This window comes from Lichenostomus cassidix, chromosome 3 (assembly GCF_008360975.1).
Source record: "Lichenostomus cassidix isolate B80296 chromosome 3, HeHo_3.0, whole genome shotgun sequence".
NCBI lineage: Eukaryota > Metazoa > Chordata > Aves > Passeriformes > Meliphagidae > Lichenostomus > Lichenostomus cassidix.
In genome coordinates, this window is record NC_139483.1 from 61,897,352 (window position 1) to 61,921,555 (window position 24,204).

General features: G+C 41.2%; 1 protein-coding gene across 1 annotated transcript; it reads left to right on the plus strand.

Annotated features, from left to right (window-relative positions):
* The first annotated feature begins 6,937 nt into the window (after positions 1–6,937).
* Positions 6,938–23,952, plus strand: SERINC1 (serine incorporator 1). The gene is made up of 10 exons (XM_085056078.1): positions 6,938–7,094; positions 12,739–12,900; positions 14,371–14,564; positions 17,552–17,631; positions 17,825–17,962; positions 19,120–19,289; positions 19,389–19,479; positions 20,406–20,547; positions 20,655–20,885; positions 22,386–23,952. The coding sequence occupies exons 1-10, from the start codon at positions 7,056–7,058 to the stop codon at positions 22,522–22,524; spliced, it is 1,386 nt and encodes a 461-aa protein (XP_084912204.1). The 5' UTR covers positions 6,938–7,055; the 3' UTR covers positions 22,525–23,952.
* The last annotated feature ends 252 nt before the right edge of the window (positions 23,953–24,204 follow it).

Here is a 24,204-nt window from a genome sequence, read left to right on the forward strand (position 1 = left end):
ACTCCAGTGCCTGTGGCTGTGCTAGCCACATGTACAACTTCCAGCTTTGCTTTCCCCACACAAGTGCAGCTCTTGGGTTGAATGATTATGGTCAACTTATGTCCCTGCCAGTCTCCTAGGTCTCTGCGGAGGAGGGATCTTGTTACAACTTAGCAAACTGCAGATACCATGCTCCTTTCTCAAAATAGCCCAAAAACAAGAGCAGTGATAGATTCCAGCATTGTGCTTCACAAAGGTGATCAGAGAGGGCTGGAACACCTCTCCTGTGAAGACAGGCTGAGAGATCTGGGGCTGTTCAGCCTGGAGAAATCTCCAGGGAGACCTAATGAGGTCTTTCACAACTTAAAGGGAGGTTATAAAAAGAAGGAACTTTTTATACGGGCAGATAGTGACAGGACAAGGGGCAATGGTTTTAAATGGAAAGACAGCAGTTTTAGATTAGCTATTAGGAAGAAATTCTTTACTCAGAGGGTGGTGAAGCACGTACATAGGTTGCCCAGAGAAGTTGTGGATGCTCCATCCCTGGATGTGTTCAAGGACAGGGTAGATGGGGCTTTGAGCAACCTGGTCTAGAGGAAGGTGTCCCTGCCCATGGCAGGGGGCTTGGAACTAGATGATCCTTAAGGCCCCTTCCAACCCCAACCTTTCTATGATTCTATGTAAAAAATATTGCTCTATTTAAAAATAAAATTATTACATTACAAAAGGAAGAGTCTTTTTATCGTTAAAAAGGAGAAAACTACAGATAGCTGCTACTACTCAGTGCATAGTTAAGACACTTAGCTAAGAATATCAGGAAGGCTGCACTAGGTCAGGGTAAGTGTCCTCTTGCCCAGCAAGAGGATTATGTCCCTGAACAAGACCGACAGCAAATGCTTCAGGAAAGAGTGTAGCTGAAGGACACGCAGGTGGTGATAGCTTTGCCATTCCAGTTCCAGCAATTACCATTTTAAGGATTTTCTGAATAGAGATTGGAGCTGGACAATTATGCTTAATAGCCCTTGATGGATCTTACTAGTAGCTATTAATCGAAAAGGGAGCCTCTTTTGTCATTGCGTGACTGATTAGTTGCTTTGAAAGCTCTTAGTGAGGACCTTGTGTAAGGCTTTTTTAGAAATCTGTGTAACTGCAGAGGCCAAATCGCCCTTATTCATATGTTCACTAATTTTTTGAAAGAATGCTATTAGGTTTGTGCAGCATGTGTTCCCAGGGGTCTAAGCTGCATAGGTGCCTCCAGAGCCTTTGTGGCACCACATTTGTCGCCCCCAGTTTTCTGGTACAATTCACACAGCCAGTTAAATAACAGCTAGTGGTCCAGCATTTTCCCATTTTAATTTGTTTAAAATAGCTGGCAAGCTGCATCTGATCCCACCAATGTTATTAATGTCTTCAAAATTAACCACATTGCCTGAAATATCACTCCTAACAGCAGAATGATCCCTAAGTTTCTTCTTTCTTGTTCCTGCAACAGCTAAATGCTTTTATGGAGCAAATGCTAAAATTCTACACCTTTACTTCCTTATGATTATCTTTTAAGAAGGCTAGAACCTCTGTATTGCCACTCCTGACTGGCAAACTTTATTCTTTGCCAAAACTCATAATTGAGGGAAACACATCTTCATTGCCTTTGAGAATGAAAGGAACATCACTGATAATACAGACCACAAACAGCTGGTGTGAATCAGCATAGCTCCAATAATATCCCTGCAGATATACAAAAATAAATAAAAATACTGCCTTCTCTTAAAATACATAAAATTTCTGTTACAATTCTGCTTTATGTATGTATGTATGTATTTTAAGGGTTACTTAAAAGAACCCCTATTTCAGTAGTCAACTGGCTTCAGATCTTGGCCACCTGGACACACACTGGCTTGTGCCCAGCTGACTGGATGCTCAACCAGCATCTCCAGGTCCTTTTCCACCAGGCAGCTTTCCAGCCACTCTTCCCCCAGCCTGTAGCACTGCCTGGGGTTGTTGTGACCCAGTGTAGGACCTGACACTTGACCTTGTTGAAACTCATCCCACTGGACTCGGCCCATCTCTCCAGCCTGTCCAGATCCCTCTGCAAGCCTTCCTGCCCTCCAGCAGATCAACACTCCCATCCAACTTAGTGTCATTTGCAAACTGAGCACTTGATCCCCTCGTCCAAATTGTTGATGAAGATTAAAGAGGACTGACCCCAGTACCGAGCCCAGGGGGACACTACTCATGACCAGCCTCCCTCCAAACTCGTGCTGCTGAAAGCTGCCTTTGGCAAAGCCACCATGAGGAGGTCTCTCTTGAGACTGGAACCTGCCTAATGCAATGCCAGTGATGTGCCCTCAGGTGCTCTCAGGCATCTCACCTGGCTGAACCTTCCAATACACAGGACAGGATGATTTTGAAGAATACAGATGGATTCTAAAATCTTGCTGGCTGATGAAAAATAAGGGCAATAAATCATTCCTTGATGAATTCCACTTGTTTCTTTAGACTTATCCACAGGATAAGTGATACAAATACTAAACTTCTCATGGCTGTACTGGTAGGCAAGATGGGAATAGACTGAAAGTTGTCAGTACTGGGTTTTAAAGGCATCCATCACACCCCGTTACAATGCTAGCGTCAGTCTACAAAATGCCAATTATTCAGAAACACTGAACCATACTATGTTATACAAATTGAAGGGGCTGATTTTATTACAAATATTTCTGTTTTTTCCAATTAAGAACATAGCATTATGTAGTGATGTGAAACTGTCCTGTTAATTCACCTTTGGAGAGCATTTATTCCAGGCACACAATGACAATAACAGAGGTAGATATTAGTTTTCTTCTCTCACTTGCAATGACTGATGGGGCTTAATAGGAACGTTAATAACAATCTTGACCCAATCTGCATCTAATCTTCTGCTGCTGTGAATGGAGTGACAGTAATTTGCACAATCTAATGATATTTTGTTCTTTGCTTCACAACAGTAGTTGTATAAAACACTTTCAGATTATTCACTCTTTTCTAAACAAGGATTAAATACATACATATTTACAAAAAAAAAAAAAGAATATTGTCAATCAATAATGTATTTTTCAGGATGACAAGACATAATTTTAGAAGCATACATGATAATGCTTCACCATTCAAATCCATCATATTATTTGATTTTGATCTACAAAAACAGGCATTATTAGAAGAAAAAAATTACAAACCCCACAAACTTGTAAGAGGGAGATAAAGAGGAACATTTATTCCATACTCCTATCTATTTGAATCAGTATTAGATTTATATCTAGGTCAGTCCTTGAATAATACGGCCTCTGAATTCCATTAAATTTCTGACATCTCTTTTACAAGTCTTTGCACAGTCCATCAGAAATAAGAATTTTATTCTTTTGTGTTCCACTTCTCTCTCACAATAGCGATCGAAACCTGCATATCATAATCTGCTGTCGCAGACATTATTTCAATATTACTTTTCATTTAGAGGACCAAGGGGAAAAAAGAAGTGGGTTTTTGTAGATTTCGCTTAAAAATTACATAAAATAAGTGAAACGCAGAACTGTACTGCGTACACAGATTCATTCCAGAAAATACACCCCTGTATTTTTCTGTTAACACTGTTGAGATAAAAAACACATCTTCACATTGCCCATTTCCATTTGAACGCTGCCAGGGAGAGACTTCCATTTTTTAAGTTGCACTGCCCTCTAGGGGAAAGGATCTTTGGCTGTAGTTCCATGTCCGTGCCGGGAGAACAAAAGCCGTCCTCAGTTTTCTCCTTCAGGTTTGAAGGCTGAACACTTTGCTTCCACCAAATGTTATGCTGATGCTTGGTATGACTTTGGCATTGTAGCACAAAGATGAGCGAGGCCCCGATACAGCCATGTTTTATTTGCTTTTTTATTCCCTTACATGTTCTCTTTGTGTTCCCTCTCATGCTGTTTACCAATATGTTGAAACACTGACAGAACACTATGGATTTGGAAAAGCTTTGCCTAAAGCATAAGCCTGTTAGTGTATCTTGTCCTGTCTGGCTCACCCTTCCTCTCAGTGCTGTGGGACATGAATTCAAGAGACAAAATGGTTACCAGGGCTTTTCTGCTGGAGGTTACAGGGTGTGTAGGCATGTTTGGGGTTCTCCACAAGGCAGCTCTGGGCATTCTGCAGATCTTGTTCACTAAAGGAGCTGATGGAAGTTGCTTGTGCAGACCATGAAACTGACAGATGGGCTCTAGTTTGGAAAAATTATCATTTTCCAATAAACACCTGGCAAAAAGGCAGGTTTTAGTAAGAAGTTCCATAATAAAAACAAGTAAAAAAAGATATTTCTGCTATTTGAGTCCTGTTATTTTCTAAAAAAAATAAAAAATCAGAGAGCTAGTCAAATAATGGACAACTATAATTATCATATCCATAAAAACTCAAGAGGGTCACTGGGAAGCAGGATATCACACTGGGAAACCATCTGGGACGAATATCTGGGTATGACGAATTCCACCCCCCTTCAAATGAAGTAAATTAAATTTATATATTTCACAATATAATTTAATGCTGTCAGACAACTGTATGACTTGAAAATAGAATAAAATTCTAGGAGAGAAATTCCTACAACAGATCTTTTCTCTTTTACAATTTCTTAGAGAAGATGTGTGATTAAGGAGGAGCAGGACTTGGCTCAGTGAAGTGTGCATAATGCTTCAGTATCTTTCCACAGTAGATGCTCCAAATAAGACACCAGAAATAATGACTGAATCAGAGAACAATGATGTGATTTAGTATTTGGAAAGAAAAGAGATCAGGTTGGTATGGAAAGAAATAGGCTGCCATGGCTATCAGAAATTTTTGTAAGGAAAAAGAGCACACTGTGAAAATTGAGGGAATACTGAAGCGGAAAAAAAATCAGTAACTAATGAAAACTCATCTTTGAAGAAGATTAAAGGTTTCACAAAGGAGAGGGAATGGAGATTATGAATTCATCACATGAACCACCAAGCCACAGTGTTAGCTGTGAGCTGATGCTGAGCCTCCAGGACCTTCTGGCTACTGTGGTGGTATTATGTGGAAGATGAACACTGGCTCAAATTAGTGAGCATTAAGAATTACTGTTGTGGATCTACTGGCCAAACTAAAATTACTCCAAAATTTTCACCCACCCACTGCTGTCTCATTGCCCTTCTGAGGAGACACAGGATGGAGGATCAAATACTAGTTCACTGCCAAGCCAGCCAAGCCAGCCTTGTGCTCCAGTGGCAGAGTGCAGGAGAGAGGAGCACTCACTGCTTTCCTCTCCCCATGCCTTTTCTCCTCCTTGCCACAGCTGCAAATCCATTTTGATTACCCTGCCTAACACAGGGGAAGCTCCCCTTACATCACAGTGAGTGTTGTAGGGAAAGCTGGCTCAGACCCAGACCCCAGGCTCTAATCAGAACTCATCCATCCACACCTCCACCTCTGTCTCAGTCCAGGACCAGGAGGTGCTTGTTGGCAGCAGACCAAGGAGAGCCTGGTGGCACTGGTGACTATCTAGGCAAGGAGCTGGTGATGGCACCCTGATAGCTGATCCCATGTTCCACTCAAGTATATTCACTTCAGCAACACTACTACTTTTACAGGGACTTTCCAAAGCTTGCTTAACCTTTTGGTAAAGATGGGCATGCTGCAGCATTTCATGCAACAAGTTCAGCATTCAACGTCCACTAATTCTCTGTACTTACCTTTCAAACAAATAGCTATAACCATTTTGTTAATTATTCCCACTTTTTATCACTGGACAATTGCAGTCTTAAACCTTCAGCCTGCAAAAGCTCCTTCTTAGCTTTTTCATGTTTGATTTTGAAAATAGGATCACCTTTAAAATCAATTACAAAGGGGAGATTTAGAAACATCCATAGATAAGTCTAATCTGAGCACCAGCTCAGCATGCAGTAATCACTGCATTTTAGAAAGAAGGGAAAATTTTAAGAGACAAAAATGTTCTTAATTTGTAAAATTATGTGAACTATTCAGCCTCATACTGTTAAGTATTCTATTTAAAACTTCAGTTTATGTACACTTCTTAAGTGTCTAGTTTTGTATCTTAAGACACATTTGACAAATGAAAGGGTTGTATTTTTCAGCTGAGACAGTATCCTTGGTACTATAATACCTTTATTATCAAATATTTTTATAAATATATAATATCTATATATTTACAAATGTATTACCTAATTTATAAATGTATAACGAACATAATTCAGCTATAGCATACATGGACCTCGTGTATTTTGCCAAGTTAATAACGTATCCGTAGACAAGCATCAACACCTTGATTTACTACTCCCTCAAAGCTTGTTAAGTTCCCACATCTTGACTGTCTGTTCTACTGACATACAACACTTTGATTCACTACATCCAGCTCACTACATCTTGATTTGCTGCATCCATAGCTAACAAACAAGCTTTAAGCTTTAGTTCCGGATGCCCTTGACTGACGGGTGGTGGCTGCTGCCTGTCCCCCTGCTCAGATCTCCTTTATTAGTCCCGAAGGTGTGCAAAGCGCTGCCCTCACGGAGCAGCCCGGCTCACGGAGCAGCGCTGCCCTCACGGAGCAGCCCGGCCTCACGGAGCAGCCCGGCCTCACGGAGCAGCCCGGCCTCACGGAGCAGCCCGGCCTCACGGAGCAGCCCTGCCCTCACGGAGCAGCCCTGCCCTCACGGAGCAGCCCTGCCCTCACGGAGCAGCCCTGCCCTCACGGAGCAGCCCGGCCTCACGCACCCTCGGTGCACAGAGCGCTGCCCTCACGGAGCAGCCCGGCCTCACGGAGCAGCCCGGCCTCACGGAGCAGCCCGGCCTCACGGAGCAGCCCGGCTCACGGAGCAGCCCGGCCTCACGGAGCAGCCCGGCCTCACGGAGCAGCGCTGCCCTCACGCACCCTCGGCACGTGACACCTCAGCCAGCAGGCCAGGCGCCGCTCCCGGCCGGAAGTGACGCGCCGTGCCGTCAGAGCAGCCGGAAGCGCCGCGGGGCGCAGTAAACAGCGGCGTCGGGAGCCGCGGCCGCTTCCATCTTGGAGGAGCCCGAGCGAGCCCGCCGGGACCATGGGCAGCGTCCTGGGCCTCTGCTCCTTGGCGAGCTGGGTAAGGTGGCCGCGGGCGGCGCGGGGCTCCCTCCCGGCCCTTCCCTTCCCTTCCCTGCCCGCCGCAGGCTCGGAGCCGGCGGCCGGTGCTTCCCCCGCTCCTTGCCTCCCACCCGGGCCTCGCCCGTCGCTCCCCGCGGCTGTGTCACCCAGGGCGGCTGTGGCGCTGCCTTCCCTCCTCCTCCTCCGGCGCGGGGAGGCTGCGGGTCCCTGCCCGGCCCCTGCCCGGCCCCAGCCGGCTCTGTCGGCCCCGAGCGGCCGCGGCCCCCGCTCCGCCCGGGCAGGGCTCTCTCGCCGCCGCGCTGGAGGGGGCGGGCCGCGCTGTGGTCCTTTCTCTGTCGGGCTTCTCCGGGGATCCCCAGGGATCCATCGGAATCGTTTCGCCGGGGCTATGGGGAGCTTTGTCCTTAACCCAGACAGGCTGGCCTGTCGAGCTCTGGTCGCCGCTTAATCCGCGTTGCTATGCGGGAGGTGTTGCGGTGTCCGCTGGAATCACCTCCCCTAGTCTGTAGAGTCTCATCAGATGCTTTGAACTCCAGCGTTACCTTCGGGAAAATCAAAACCCGCACGTTTCCCTGATTCTGGATGCTTGCATTTAATTCTTTTCTTAGGGCTTTGTCTTGAGCAGCTCCACCCTTTGTAGCATCTTTGTCTTGCCGAGCCGTCCTTTCCTCGCGGCACAGTAATCCGTGGTGATGTGTCACCGCCGTGCTGTAGGAGCATCGCTGAGTGATTTATATTAATGGGAAACGGGAGATTGAGGTGGCATTAAAACTGTTGGCACTATGCAGGAAAGCAAAGAAGTTGGTAAAGAGCCTTCAACTGAGGCATTGCTTTTTTGTCCATAAGTGGTACGTTTTTTCAAGTCTAGTCCCTATGAAAATAGACACAATCAAGTAGCTTGTGAGTTTTCAGATGTTTGCTATAAAATTTTAGTCGGATTGTGAAAATCTGCATTTTTTAATAATATTGTACCATAAATGTATTAAATTAAATTACCTATAACTAAAACGTTCATACACACACTTTTAGTGATATAAGAAAACCTCATATTTATCCAAGTTCCTGTTTTTTGTGTTATCTGAATGTATGGGCTTTGTACATACATTTGTACATACCTTAGTACAGAGTGATGTTAAATTAAGAGAGATGATACATAATCCTTTAATCTCATGTACAGATTATGTGAAATTATTATAGACTTGGCAAGTCTGTATAAATTAACTTCCAGGCTGATATGCATGTAAATAATCAACTAGAACACTGATAATAAGCACCTTTTAACTAATTACTGTCAGTGTTCATCTTGCTCTCATTAACATTTTAAACACTGCTGAATGGTTTAGCCAGTTAGGCTTTAACTACTAGCTGAATACAGGTAACATTTTTTTAAAATTATTGTCAGATACTTAGTGACATTGTGACTATAGGCTTTAATTCAAATACTAGAATTGATATATACTGCATTTTTGAATTCATAAACAGTCTTTCTGACAACTGGTTGGTGTTTGTAGTGCACGAAAGAATCTCTGTCTACTTGCTCTTGAGTGTTGTTTCTCTACAGAGAAATTTAGCTAATGGCCTGTTAGATAAAATGATTTGCATGAGAACATAATCTTAATTAAGTCAGATTTACTCTTGAGTAGTTAACGCCTATCCCTTCCTTTGAAATGCCCAAACAAATTGGGGTGGGTTGGTTTTGTTGGTGTTATTTTTCTCTTTTCCCTGATGGCTTTAAAGTGTTGCTTTTCTTTCCACATTTAAAACCACAGCTAACCAGCACTTAAAGCCTGTAAAATGCTCTGAATAGGGGAAATCTGTCCACACTGGTCTCTAAGGATATGTCCGTAAAAACACTGTCTGTGGCTCTGAGAAAGAAGCACCCAGCGAGGGTGAGGGAGCAGCTGAACCAGATGCAGTGAGTTTGTGCTGGTGCAGGCTGTGCCATGGCCGGGAAACCTCCTTGGCCTGTGAGGATGCTGCTTCTCTGCAGGGCCGCGTGTTGTGCTGCGCAGAGCTGCTCTGCGTAAGGCCTCCGCATCAGGCCTCATGCCACGCTTGTTTCTTCTGGGCTTTTTGTGGTGTGTTGCTGCTGCTTATAGCGCTGCCCTCCCGTGTGCTCATCAGGCGCTGCTTCAGGGTAGCATTTTCACGAGCAACGGGGAGCCTGTCAGAGGTGGGGGGTGAGGGCAAAGCCATAAGAGCACAGCCATCTCACCAAAAGTCCTGTGGTCCTGACAGCCTGAATTGATGAAGCAGTGCCATTTTCCTCTGCTGTGTATTGCCTCTATTGTGCTGTTCTCTGAAACAGCTGAGCTGCTGTTTTTCTCCTTTAATATTCTCTGTCAAGGTAAAGATCTTGATTGATTTGGTGTCTTAAGCTTAAGAGTGGGGATGATGTAGGTAAAACTTGACTAGGCCCAGCAGGGGCTTAGTGTTTTTGCCGATACTTCATTCAGTATGTAATCATTTAGTCATTATTCCAGTAGGAAGATTATGTTTGATATTAAAAACTCATTCTGTGTGCATCAGGGGCAGTAACATTTGACTTTCCATGATTCTGTAGAGTTTTTTCTCTCCTTTGATATACATCTTGTTACATGTTCCTCCTGCAGTTTCTGCTGCCCTGGGGAATGAAGTGACTAGTTTAGCAGGCATGAATTAACTTGTCTGCCCAGCTGGCTCCTCCCGGAATAGGTGTGTGGGTTGTCTTTTCTTATTTTGCCTTAGTAAACACCATTTTTATGCTGCTTATTTTCCCTCAAAAATGTAAAGGGTTATGAGTTGGTAGGTAAGGATAGAAGTTTCTGGAAGGCAATAGATTTTATGCAGTTGTGACTTAGTAACTTTTGTCTAAGTTTCCTTATGAAATAAGTGAAAAAGTAATTGTAGAGGAATTTTGCAGTCAGTCTGCATCTGTGACTAAGCTGAGTGTCACCTGGGGAGTTAGGCTTTGATCTGCATGGTAGTATCTTGTTTGTACTACTGAATTTTTTGTAAGAGGTGTGCTTCAAATTTAGGAAGAAAGTGGCACAACCTCTCCTTGTCTCCTCTGCAGATAAGCTGAATTTCATGGGCTGAATGTTCTTTGGTTTCTGTTCTTTTTGAAGTCTGTAACAAGTAGTTTTGCTGATAGTATAGTACTATTTTATTGGAATGGTATGTATTTTATTCTGTTTTGGCAAAGAAAGTGAGAATTGCACTGTGACAAGTCCAATCCTTGTACAAGTGGACAACTTGTATGAATAGTATCATGTATCAATAGGTGTCTTTTGTTCAGAGATGTACATGAGCTGTTTGGGGGCAAAACATGTGAAAAGCTGTTGTTGGACCTTAGACACTTCAGTGAAGTGTGTGGCATCTCTTGAGGCACATTGTTTCCTAGTGAGGTGGAGACAATCATCTACATTTCAGCTACTGCAAGTCTCTCCTGTCTGTAGAAGCATGCATTCTGCCTTCCCCTGGGGCACTCAGGCGCAATCTGCTTGAATTATTTAGGTATTTAACAAACAGTTTAGCACTGGGATTCATTACGGAAGTGAACTTTTTTACTGGGTGCTCCTTTCCTCACGTTTTCTGCAGCAGATGAACCTAGTCATATATTATATTATTCCAAACTCAACCTTTTATTCAACAGCATGTTTAGAGATATTAATGCAGACAGAATTAGTTCAAGACAGTAATTTTGGAACAGAGAGATTTTTCACTAGAAAGGTTATTTGTGTTTGTAGCAAATAGTGTAATACAGTAGTACTATAAAATTCTGATGCACTCAGAGACAATATTTGCCATACGTTTCCTGCTTATGAAACATAGATGCCCCTAATGTAGTTGCTTGCAGTCATAGAGGAGCCTCAAAGGGCCACTCTGTCCATCTTTTATGAAAAAGGGGGCCTGAATAGGGTGATCTAGTGCCTTGTCCAGTTGCATCTTGAAAACCTCCAGGGATGGAGAAACTACTGCATCCTTGGGGAGGTTGTTGCAGTGACTGATGGCTCTCAGTGTAAGTAATTTTTTTTATTATATTGCAATGAAACCTCCTGTAATCAGCACTTTCATACTATATGTGCTATAATGATACTGACTGGAGGAGAAGTTAAAAAGGGGCAATATAATAGCTTTTACATCCTGAAATACTTAAAATGAGAATCTGCCTAATTTCACTGGTTTAGCAAGACAAATGTGGTGGTGAAGTTTTCTGTTTAAAGATGATTCTGTAGCACAGTGGAGTGGAAATTCTTGGCTCCTCAGGAAGGAACACATGGGCCAAAAAGAATACAGGGAAGTTATTCAAAAGATGAAGTTTGTGGGTCCAGTGTGTGAGTCTGGTTGAAACTGCAAGAATGATAATCAGCCTTTTCCTGAGGGCTTCTCAGGGTGCTGCCAAGAGTGTTGTGGCAATCTGTCTGCTTTTCCCAGCAACCCCTGGGGCTTTTCCAGTAGCAGAAGACTGCTGGCGTTTTTGTCATATGACTTAATTTCTGAGAACTCTTTCTGACACATGCCAGTCATACTGGGTGATTGACATGTCAGGGTCATGTGGCCTTGTAACTACTTTTGTCCTTATGGGACTGACTGAGTGTCTCTCATGTGGTGATGAACACCTGTGGCTTTTATCCCATGGTGGAGGTGTCCTTAGATGTGTGCTCGGGAGAAGCTGGGTTTTAACCCTGTTCTGTATCTTTGTCATAGGTGGCATGGTCTGTTGTAGCTCAGGGAGGGCAGTGATCACACATTTTGATTGTACCTTTCCTCCTTTGGCTGATGTTTACTTGTGGAACTTTGCCTTTCTTTTACTTTCCAAATTGTCACTCAGTAAGTGGCAGAGAATTATTCTCTGCTTTCCAACCCTTTCCTGGTGAAATAGCACCATCTACTTCTTTCTTCCTACAATTGTCTGCTTAAGAACTAAATACAGGTAAATTTTGTCCTGGTTTTTTTTGGCCCCTTGTAGTATTACAACTTTACAGCATTTCCATCCACTTTTGCTGTTGATATTTGGTGTCAATAACACATATACTGTGTGTTTGCTCTGTTCGGGCTGTTTGTAACTTTTACATGGCATAAAGTTAATTTTGCAAGCCAACAGAATTATGTATGTTATGTGAGTAGCTGCTAATAGGAAGTAATTTGAAGCTTAAGGTTTAGGGTCTTTTACCTGGTTTTTGTGCTTTGGAAATTTTATGGCCCCAGTGAGGATTGTATCTCTACTGTGCCAGGTGCTGAGAGTGTTCCTACGTGACAGTTGTGCTCATGTCTTTTTCATGTGGTGTATTTGTTTAATCTTTGCAGCTGTGGAAGGGAGGATGTAGTTTTTAACACAAGCAGTCCTTGCATGTCATTTGGTTGAAATGAAGTAAAATTCAAGAGAATAAATGAGCCTGAATCCAATCTTTTTTTCCTTCTGAATGGCGAAGTGATTACTTTTGGCATAGCACTAATTTCACTGTGCAGCCGCACATCGGGAAGCGCTGCCGTTTTGTGGTTCTGTAACATGTTGCAGTGACTTAGTCTGCACTAGTGGTGGGATGCACAGGATGAGTCATTTTCCATCATAATGTCTGATGATCTGCACAGCCTGATTAAATATTGAAATCTAGTAATCCAAAGCTTTTTAAATAATTCATATTCTGTCTCTCTGTCAGATACCATGCTTGTGTGGAAGTGCCCCGTGCCTGCTTTGCCGATGCTGCCCCAGTGGAAACAACTCCACCATTACTCGGCTGATTTATGCCTTCTTTTTACTTCTTGGCGTGAGCGTTGCCTGTGTGATGCTAATACCAGGCATGGAAGAGCAGCTGAAGAAGGTCAGGTTATTCATTGCTAACATGTTTGGTAGAACAAGTGTCACAGATCATAGTAATTGACATCTTGAAAGCATGGATTTTATTCGGAAATATATAATTTTGCTGCCACCTGTGCTTCACAGTCACCATTAATTTGTTTGTAAATCAAATAAACAAAGAACTTGTGGGAAAATCCCTCTGCAGATGAAAAGCACTATTTTGGGGTAAAGTTGCATCTCTTCTTAAAATGCTCAGAGCAGAAAAAATAAAATCTTGCACCAAAGAAGAAAATTTATGGATGTGTAGTTTGCAAGTATATATTATTGAGATGCTTGTATTTATGGCACTTCATAGACTTTTATTGTGGTTGTGATTAAAAAAAAGTAACCACACTCTAACGTGTCTTCTAGTTTCGTTGTGCTGTATTAGTTGAAGTTCTATTTTAAAGTCTGCAATGCATAACAAAAATATTTTTCACTAATCATAGTAGCATGTTTTCCACTCTGGGAAAGAGGAAGTGTTTGTAGGATCTTACAGTTTATAAGCTATATGAAGATGCGATATAAAATTGGAGAGTGGTAGTGTGAGTTACAGTAGAGCTTACAGGCTCACTGAACTTGGGTTGCGTATACTTCAGTTCTGTTTTGCTGTCTTTAGTTTTTTTTCAGTAGATAGTAACTTCAGTTAGACATGCCTTTCATGTTTTTCCCCCCCAAATGATTCAACCATAGATGTATATTTCCGGGTGGTATAGTTACCACATTAGAGCTTCAGTGAGAGCCATGTTAGTCACCTAGGAAAGAAAATTACAGCCTTCTGGAGTATGATTTGAATTCTGAAAGATGTTGCTCACGTCCTGCTAGTGACTGGAAAGAATGTTCTCAGCTGTTTCATATGGAAGTTATGGATACACCTAATTGATGGTGATTCTGCTTTTTGGGAAAGGCTGTGTCTGTTTTAAAGAGATATAAGCAGGCTGCTGCCTCCTAGCTATGTCATAAACCTGATAGTAACTGTCAAGTCAAATTTACCAATTCCCAGATCTTTGATTATCTCTTGATTCAGATCAACAAGTGAACACTGCATTTCTTCGAGAAGTTCTGAAATTGCTAATGACATAAAAATTCCCTGTTTATAAGATCCATGTCCCATTCCTAGAGATATTCAAGGTCAGGCTGGATGGGGCTTTGAGCAGCTTGATGTAATTGAAGATGTCCTTGCTCATGGCAGAGGGGTTCGTCTAGCTGAGCTTTAAAGGTCCTCTCCAACCCAAACTATTCTAGGAAAATATTTTTGGTTTTGTTCAGAATATGCCTGTGCAGGATTTTTTTTCCTTTGAATGTGTTTGATATGCTAGTTGGACTGTAGTCCTTCAGCATCATATTTTCTTACAATAGTTAATAGTTACATAATGTTGCAATATTAATGAATTGCCTATTCAAACACAGGAGGTCTTTTAAAAATGACTGACCTATCTCGTGTTTATCACAGATTCCTGGATTTTGTGATGGAGGGTTGGGAACAAGTATTCCTGGTGTGCAGGGTCACGTGAACTGTGATGTCCTGGTTGGCTACAAAGCCGTGTACCGCGTGTGCTTTGGCATGGCCATGTTCTTCCTTCTCTTCTCCTTGCTGATGATCAAAGTGAAGAGCAGCAACGACCCCAGAGCAGCAGTGCACAATGGGTAAGATGCAGAAATGAGTGCTGAGTTAGTGATTAATTTTTGTGAGAGAAAAAGATACACATGGCTGTTGCTTTTCAGAGCCTGAGCTATGACGTTGGATAATCTGTCCAGAGGTTTCCCAAGACGAGAAATTCTGCTTCTGACTAAAGACAGTGAAATTCAGAGATGAATAATGGCACTAAGTTTCATTCCACTGAGATTTTTTTCAAGAAATAGAAAGATTTAAAAGACTCATCTGTTCTCTGGGAATTTGTATTCCTCTTAACTTTGAAGTTTGTAAGAACTTTTGTTCTTCTCTGAGCAGTTTTCTTTTAAAGGTTATAAGTTACACATATATGTCTATATATATACATAAAAGGTACCTTTTTCTGCTATCTTTTCATTCACCTCTTGACAAAAATAAATGAGTTATGTTTTTAGTTTCTGAGCTTTCCAGTAGATTTTCTTATCTTATGTGTTTCATTTTAGTTAGGATTATCAGATGGAAGAATATAGTGAAATTTCAGCTTGTGGGGTGACAGAAGTGGTAGGTTTCATCCTGGCTCTGCCTATGTGTAATGTAGCTTCTTTAACCAAGATGTAAATGTTTGTAAGGGTGCATGATGCTAAAAAGTATAAAACCATTTATGGTGCCTGATGTTGGTGGTCACAGTGATTGCTTGGACTACTGATTTTTCCAAGGTGTCTGTATTTAAAAGAAGGTATGAACATCTAAGCCATAAGAATGATGAAGTAATTATATTTTCTATTCAGTATAGTAAGATTAAACATGCCTAGCATAAAATGAAAAAAGCTTCAAATTATTTCTGTAGGGGAAAGTAAAATAATTAAGACTGAGCTGAATATTGCTTTGTTTACTTTTTGTTTTCTTGGTCTAAAGAACAAGAGAGTAAAGTATTAAGTTACGTTAGCAGCAGTAACTCAGTTCAGCCTTTCCCTCCCTTTTTTGTTCAGCAGAACATGCTTGTTGCAAGCTAGAAGAAAGTGGCTCAGCTGCATTCTGTATCAGAGCCCTGTTGTTTTTTGGCTTTTTTTTTCAGAAAAAGGCACATGGTGATTTTACATTATGTGGGATGTTTTTTTACCTAAAACTGATCTTAAGTGTTTGGGATCTTCTTGATAACCTTAGTTGGAGTTGTGCTCTCCAATACAAATTTAGGTACTGTTTATGCAACCCATAGCAATCTGCTTTTCTTAGCCAATCTAACATCAACAGTAGGAAAAAAGAAGAATCTGTGTTATTTAACTGTTTCTGGTAAAATATTTAATAACATTATTTTCAACACTTCTGTAATAACTCATTGCTTCAATAATAGACATTGCAGTTAGCTCTATGAAAAGGTTTATGGTTTTTGATTTTTGAAACTGTGTGTATGTTCAGTAATACTTTGAGAGGTAATCTTTTTGTCAGTTGTTTGAAATAATCAGAATAGTATGTTTTTCCGTCTATGTGTACTAACTTTTTCATGTTTGCATGCAAGTTAAGTCAGTGTAATATGATCTAGTGCCAATATTCACCTTCTCTGCTTTTTTAACAACAGTCAGAGTGGTTTCTTGCCTCGGGTGTATAATAACAGTAGACGAAGCCCAATTATAGTGTATTTATGAGATTGTTGCTGGTTTGCACAGAATTCAGGCAGTGTAGGTGTTATTTCAGATGAGTATTGTTTTCAGTTATCATATGGGGTAGAGTGTTAAGGTTCCTTAAAAGAGTCTGAAATTAGAGATTAAATATATACAAACCTGAATCCGTTCTAATTTTTGTAATTGAGAATGACATTGATTAAAAAATAAGTGGATTCAAAAACTAGTTTTAGTGGGGTATGTATTGCACCGTAAATGTTATAACTTCATTCAGCTTTCAGACTGAGTTTAGTCACTTATCTATATCCCAGGTCATTAGTCCATTTTGTTCCATATTCTACAGTTCTGTTATTTCACATAGTTCCTCTCCACACAATTCGCACTTGTTCTTCTGGTCTCCATCACTTGATTGTAACAGCCACCAGGAGAGATTAAATTTGTTCAAAGTATGGAAAGAAATGGGAAGGGATAGAAAACTTTTAAAATAGACAAGTGTTTGACATTGTGGGGGTGGTGGTACATGTCTTTGTGCTGTTATATTCTGTTTTGAAGTACATGTAGATGGCACCATGCCTGTTTTTGGAGCTGCCTGTCACTGATCAGAAAAAACAGTCTTCACCTCCTCCTTACAGTTTTGTTGGCATAACAGTTTGAAGTTCCCTATGCAGGGTATATTTATACACTCTGTATTTGGGGTGAGTTTGGTGCATCTTTGGTGGAAGATACTTCCCTGTATACTTTCTAGAAATATCTGTTTTGGTGGTCTGTGAATGCACATATTTTACTGGAAAAAAATTCCAATGACACTGCACTGAAACAGTGACTTAGAATTTGATGGTGTCTTTTCTGTGGAGGATAAATAATTTGCTTTTGTTTTTGTGATAAATCCTTATCGGCTGTAGACCTAAAGAATTTGAGGTTGGGTGGGAAGAATCCAGACTTTTGTATATCTTTCTCATGCAGGAAGTGAATTGAGACTGGTAGGGAGCTCCAGTATGTTTTCTGTCATTGTAGGCATCAATCAGATCTTCTACGTTTTTGGTTTTGGTATTAAAAGCAAGAAAGGATTTTTTAACCGATTTTTCTGACATGCAGACAATTCAATAATCTCACTGCTCAGGTTTAAAATGTTCTTAGGAACAAAAAAAGTAGCTTTCAATTGGCTTAATTTGTAATTCATGAGTAAGAAGACACCTCTGGGAAACATGTCAAACTCTGTGTCACTCTAGCAGAGTTTTAGAATAATTTTTTTGAGAACAAAAATCTTGAGCAGATAAAATTTCCATCCTGCTTCAAAAAAAGCAAGAATGAGTGAATTAAAAAAAAAACAACTCTTAAAGATGTGTGTTTTGTGTGAATTAGACCAGAATTAATATTTGCCTTATTTTTTTATTTCCCTTTAGATTCTGGTTCTTCAAATTTGCGACAGCACTTGCAATTAGTATTGGAGCTTTCTTCATACCAGAGGGACCATTTACAACTGGTGAGGGAATATTGTCTTCCTCTGTATTATGGTTGAATCATACTTAGTTTTAAAAGAAAAGTAAGTGCATGCTGATGTCATACAGTTTTAACTGTGGCTGTGTGACTGTAGTGCTTCTCTGTGTTTAGGGACCCTGAGACAAGGGAGTTAATTATCTATGGTTCTTAACTGTTTTGTTTTATTTCTCTTTTAGTCTGGTTTTATGTAGGTATGGCTGGAGCATTCTGCTTTATTCTTATTCAGCTGGTTTTGCTTATTGACTTCGCCCACTCCTGGAATGAATCTTGGGTTGAAAAAATGGAGGAAGGAAACTCAAGGTGCTGGTATGCAGGTAAGGGACTATACTGCAATCAAGTTTTAAATTGCATTTAATGTGCATTATGTTAAATAAGTCACTCACTGAATAGTTCATTTTACCAGAGTGCTGAAAGGGCTGCTTCGTGCATAAGTATCCTTTTCTCAGGTGTGTAGTTCAGCTCCATTGGTGTCCTTCTGTTGTCAAGGTAAATAAGCAGAAGCAGGGAGAAAGCAGGAGCCTCTGAGTAATAAGATCTATTCCCTGGGAGCAGGGCATCCATTTCACACAATCCCAGAATGTGTGAGGTTGGAAGGGACCACAGCAGCTCATCTGGCCCAGCCTTCCAGCTCAAGCAGGGTCATCCCAGAGCACATGGCACAGGATTGTGTCCAGATGGTTCTTGAATATCTCCAGTGAGGGAGACTCCACAACCTCTCTGGGCCATCTGTTCCAGGGTGCAGTCATACACAAAGTAAAGAACTTCCTCACGTTCAGGTGGAGCTTTCTGCGCATCATAATATCAGAGAAGTGGCAACTGCAGATTTTTGGCTTTTTTCAGCCACAAGTTTCATTATCCCTTTAGTGCTGATTAAAAACAAAGTAACCTGTTAGTGCTTCATGTTGAGTACAATCACCTCAAATAATTGTTTTTTTCTGTCTGCCTGTTGGTCATTCTTTGAAGGTATCTGCTGAGTGAAAGGCCAAGATAGTGAAGGAGAGTACAAGTCATCTCACTGGAGAAATCATGCCTTATTGTAATAAAGCGTTTCTGATGTGATAATTTAGGTGTTCCAAAACACAGCATGGCTTGTCTTCATTCAATGACTACTTTACTATTTAATGTTTTTACTGAGATGTAATTTGGAAATGAGATTTTGTTTTAGCTTCTTTTGGAGAAGTATTTCTTCAGTTTCTTTTTAAACTTAGCCAAAGTGTGTGTAGTACAACTGCGTTCCTTTATCCTTGCTCTTCCTGGTTACTGTTAGAGCGCTGGAGAATCAAGTATGGCTTCAGGATTCCCATGTATTGTGTTTCTTTTTAATACTTCAGACTATTGAGAAGTTTTTATATTTCAGTGCCCAGAACTCTTGTTGTATATTGTGTCCAAAACTTGATAATCATGCAGTGTTATTTCAATTTCAGTAGTCTTTGTTATTAACCAGTTTATCTATGGTTTTGTTTCTTCACAGCTCTGCTCTCAGCTACAGCTGTCAACTATCTGCTATCTCTTGTTGCTATTGTCTTGTTTTATGTTTATTACACTCATCCAGAAGGTTGTTCTGAAAACAAGACATTCATCAGTGTTAATATGCTCCTGTGCATTGGTGCTTCTGTAATGTCAATTCTGCCAAGGATTCAGGTACAATTTTAATTCTGTTGCCTCTTGTGTTATCACAGTATAATTGTGCCTGCGAGTTTTGATTGCCTGACTTTCCTGTTTTGTGACTCCTTTGTGTAGGAATCTCAGCCAAGATCTGGTTTGCTGCAGTCTTCGGTGATCACAATCTATACAATGTATTTGACTTGGTCAGCCATGACCAATGAGCCAGGTAAGTGTAGTAGCAATGTAGGGCTTTTTGGGCAAACAGTTAAGCAGTAAATTGTATCTTCACCTCTTTTGCAGGCCGTGTTAGAACAGGTTAATAAAATGTGTGTGCGTTAGGGCTCAGCTATGTTTGCTGCCACAAGCCCACTCTCATTGTTTCTCAGTTAACCAGGATGCTGATTATATTTTTCCAAACTGAGGATTTAAAACAAGTATTAATAAATGTTGTCAATGTTTATTGTGTCTGAAAATAGTTGAATATCTCTAAAAATAAATAAATAAGTCCAGAAATTCTGGTGATTAAAATAAATCACCAGATATTGATTTTGGTGGTTTTAATTGGGTCTCTTGGCCCTTTTATCTTAGTAATGGACAATCTTCTTTGCTTCTGTGTCATGGAATACATTAGTCATCTAATTTAGGCAGTGATTATGGGAAAATAAGATTGTCTCCTACTTTCATGTCTTTCATTAGTATTACCTGTGGATGCTGTGGAGTGGGAACCACTCATAATAACAAACTGACTTACTGGCATTGTTTTCCAATTCTGAGATGACTCGTACCTCATCTATAGAATGTGTTTGTCAGACTTGTATTCTAGCAGTAGAATTTCTGAAGTTTATTGTGCAGAGATTTTTATTTTGTTGCATCTAATTATATGAGATGAAATAGTAAAGCAGTTGATGCATATCTTACGTAAGTTCAAAATCCTTTAGTCTGCTCAAAGAGATAGATTTTTATGCCATATACTGTCATTTCCCTGCTCTAGAGAGATTAAGTAGGCTAAAATTAGATTCAAAGCTTTATTACTTCAAGACTGTCACAGTCATGAAGTTCCTTTCTATTTCTGTGCATTCAGCAAGGAAATGTGCCATTAAATATTTGTCCTGTTCTTGTTTTATGTAAGTTCTAATGTAGTTTCCCTCACAGACAGGCGCTGTAACCCCAGTCTGCTGAGCATCATTGGTTACAACAGCACCACCACTCCAACCCAAGGACAGGTAGTGCAGTGGTGGGATGCACAAGGAATTGTAGGACTGGTTTTGTTTTTGCTGTGTGTTCTCTATTCAAGGTGAGTTTCCTTTAAAAAAATCTATTGCTATATATTACTTCTTATTGTTGGATACTAAATTGTATTTATTTGGGTAACTGTACCGTGTCCCTTCCTGTCAAATGCAGCATCCGAACATCCAACAACAGCCAAGTGAACAAGCTGATGCTGACCAGTGATGAATCAACACTGATAGAGGATGGAATGCCCAGGAGTGATGGCTCCCTTGATGATGGAGATGATGTTCACCGAGCTATAGATAACGAGAGGGATGGAGTTACTTACAGTTACTCCTTCTTTCACTTTATGCTTTTCCTGGCATCACTGTATATCATGATGACACTTACCAACTGGTACAGGTATTTACATTTGATTAGATGTTGTGCTAGTAACGAACATGCAAGATGCCATATCTTGCTGGACAAGAAGGCACAAGTTGTGTGCTCTGGAATGCAGGTCTTGATTGGGCCTTCTCAAGGGAAGTTACTGTTTGAGTTACATTTAGGGAATTGTATTTGAAAACTGTAGCCTACCTTGTTCACAAGCGCCTGTCGTATTTTCTAGGATGATCCTTGTCATTCACTGGACTGCTGAAGTACATCCTGCTGAAGTGAACAGGATAAAATCTTAAATTCTGTAACAATATGAAATTAGTCAACACTACGGCCATGTCTGGTACAGAGAGCTAGACAAAGGACATGTTGTATAAACAGGTCAAGGGAGAGGTGTTCCTTCCCATCTACTCAGCACTGGTGACTCCTTCCATTCTGTAATAGGCTTCCCATTACAATAGAGACATGGACATACTGGAGAGAGTTCAGCAAAGGGGGCCACAAAGATGATGAAGGGGCTGGAGTATCTGTTATATGAGGAAAAGCTGAGAGAGCTAAGACTGTTCAGCTTGGAGAAGAGGAAGCCCAAGGGGTGTCTCATCTCACCCGTATATAAACAAGTGAAGCTGTGGTGCAAAGAGGATGAAGGTGGGAGTTTTCAGTGGTGCCCAGTGACAGGGCCAGAGGCAAAGGGCACAAACTAAAATACAGGAGGTTCCCTCTGAACATCAGGAGACACTTTTTCATTGCAAGGGTGACTGAGCACTGGCACAGGTTGCCAAGGGAGGTTGTGGTGTTTCCATCCGTGGAGGTACTCAGAAGTCATTTGGGCAAGCTTGCTTGAGGTGTCCCCACTGGAACAGCAGAGTTGGACCGGAGAACCTTCAGTGGTCTCTTCCAACCACAGCCATGTGACAGGGCTTGGTGGAAGGAAATCAGGTTGTCTGCTCACAATAAAATAGTCCTCCTGTGTGTGAATTGTTGTTAACAGCTTATTTGGATGTTCTTCACACTTAAAAAATACAAATTATAGTCTCTAGTTATTTGGCAAAGAACAATTTGTATCAAAGTAGCAACACTAGAAAGTTACTTCTTCAGAAGTAATTCTTAATAGATAGTCTGCTGTGGATTTGATTTGTGGCCCTACTTGGGTTAATACGACATCAAGATAAATAATTTCTCAAGGTGTTGTCCTTTAGCAAGGCAAAATACATTATTTGTATCTCTAAGTGCTATCCATTTACTGCCTTTCTGCAGATTGTCTTAGATTCCCTGTAATTATTTCTGCTTCTTGACAACTGCTCATATTGAGTATTTTTTGTGCTGCTGTTGTTTTTCCATCCCCTGTGACACCAGCTTAAAATGGTGTTCTTGAACAGACTAGTGTGAACTGCCTGGAAGAAGGGTCCTTTGAGGTGTGAAGTGAAAATGATCTCCTGTGAAAACAGTGTTGAAGAGTGGCTTAGAACACAGGTATGTTGTATTGAAAAAAAAAAATTGCAAATGATCCTTTTCCTTCTTTCACAGTCCGGATTCGACGTATGAGACAATGACCAGCAAGTGGCCATCTGTGTGGGTCAAGATCTCTTCCAGCTGGATTGGCATCGTGCTGTACGTGTGGACTCTGGTGGCTCCGCTGGTTCTCACCAACCGCGACTTTGACTGAGCTGTGCTGCTCTCGAGGGGAGGCTGTGTTAGCACCACATATCCCTGAAACAAACAGTGTTCTGGGTAATAGTGCGGGTGTAAATACATGTGTGTGTGCGTGTGCTGTCCCGGTAGTATTCCCTGCTTTATCCTGCATGATTACCTTGAATCATGTGTTGTCATTTCACTAAATGACTTTTTCTAGCTGAGCTCAATGATAATTGCTGTCATGGTGGTTTTCATAGGATTACTCCTAGCTTGAGTGCTTTGGGAGCACAAGATGTGAGATCAAGAACTTCTGGAAGTACGTTTTTTTTCCCCTCAATTGCATTAAATAGTTGTAGGAAAAAAAGTGCAAGTGTTAATTAGGGTAACTAAAGAGTGCTAGGTCAGGCTTTGCAAGTAAAGGAGGGGCTGCCTTTGATGATCCCTGTTGCCTTGATTCCAAAGTAAGCCTTGAGTAAGCGTTAGACTCAAAATGGAGCACGTTGGAGTTCACTGGACATCTTGCAGCACTTTGACACTAACAGCCTGACCTTTCCCATGCCGAGGGCAGCAGTATCTTCAGCACAGATGTGAGGGGGGGAAACTTGCACCTGGAGCTGCAGAGGAGCCAGTCCAGTGTGTCTCATTGCACAAGGAGGACAGGCACCCTGGAGAGAAATATCCTGGTATCAGATGCTCAGAAGCATGTTTTTAAAGCACCTGTTTACAATGTGCATCTACATATTATTATTATTATTGTTTTTTTAAGTAGTTTAAATGGCATAGCTGTGCTGTAATTTATTGCTGTTTTGTGTACCACTTTCTTCTTGGCTAAGCTACAATCATGGAGTTTGCAAGGAGCCAAGTGGTGAAAGCTGTGTAAGCCCTTTGGAAGAGTTGTTCGAGTAACAACAGAAAAAAGTGGAGAAAAAGGAGCACTGAAATTACAATAACTAATGGAGGAGCTTTGCATTTACTGAGGCTTCAGCTGAAGTGTTTCTTAAAATATTTGGGGCTCTGAATCTTGAAATCCTTTACTGTATTAGGTATTTTGCTTGTCCATTGCTGAGATGGACTTGAGCCTAGAAAGTCTCAATCTAGGCATAGTTCCTGTGCAGTTACGAAATCTTAAAATGCTTTTGTGCTTGCTGCTTTGTAACTGAAGTACATAAGCTGCATTATTTCTCTGTTACTTGCAACAACTTGAGCCTAGAGCAGCCTGACTGGGAGTGACCCTGGAGCTTGCAGTAGATGTCATGCTCATCTCTTTCCGTGGTGTTTGTAACTGTGACTTCCTGTTGCTATTCTCTAAGCTTTTATTTTAATTCTGCACCTGAACACTGACATTTACTGCAAAAGTCTGACATGTCAGTCAAACTTGAGGCAGTAATGGGAAGATTAATAAAGGCTTGTAATAATTTGGAATATGTTGTTACCTTATTAATAAATAAATTTGGATGAAGATGTCCCATGACTTTTGATGTCTCATACTGCTCCCAGATGCAAGGGTTTGTGTTAACATTCTCATTGCCTCCTCTGGGAATGCTTTATAGCACTGTCAGGTTCTGAGAACAGTTCTGAGACAGTGAGCACACCTGTGAGGCAGTGAGTCCCTGGCTCTTTGGGAGGTCATATGTAACTCCCTGGGTGAAGTCCTCTTGACAGTTCTGTGCCTTGGCAGCTGTGTCTCCGCAAACACAAACATGCCTTGCAC

What these genes read in the sequence shown, in the direction of transcription:
- SERINC1 (XM_085056078.1), top strand. Translation starts at nt 7,056, where the DNA reads ATGGGCAGCGTCCTGGGCCTCTGCTCCTTGGCGAGCTGG. An exon ending in TGGAAGAGCAGCTGAAGAAG is followed by an intron (nt 12,901 to 14,370) that starts GTCAGGTTATTC and finishes TGTTTATCACAG; the next exon opens with ATTCCTGGATTTTGTGATGG. An exon ending in CTGTGTGTTCTCTATTCAAG is followed by an intron (nt 20,548 to 20,654) that starts GTGAGTTTCCTT and finishes TGTCAAATGCAG; the next exon opens with CATCCGAACATCCAACAACA.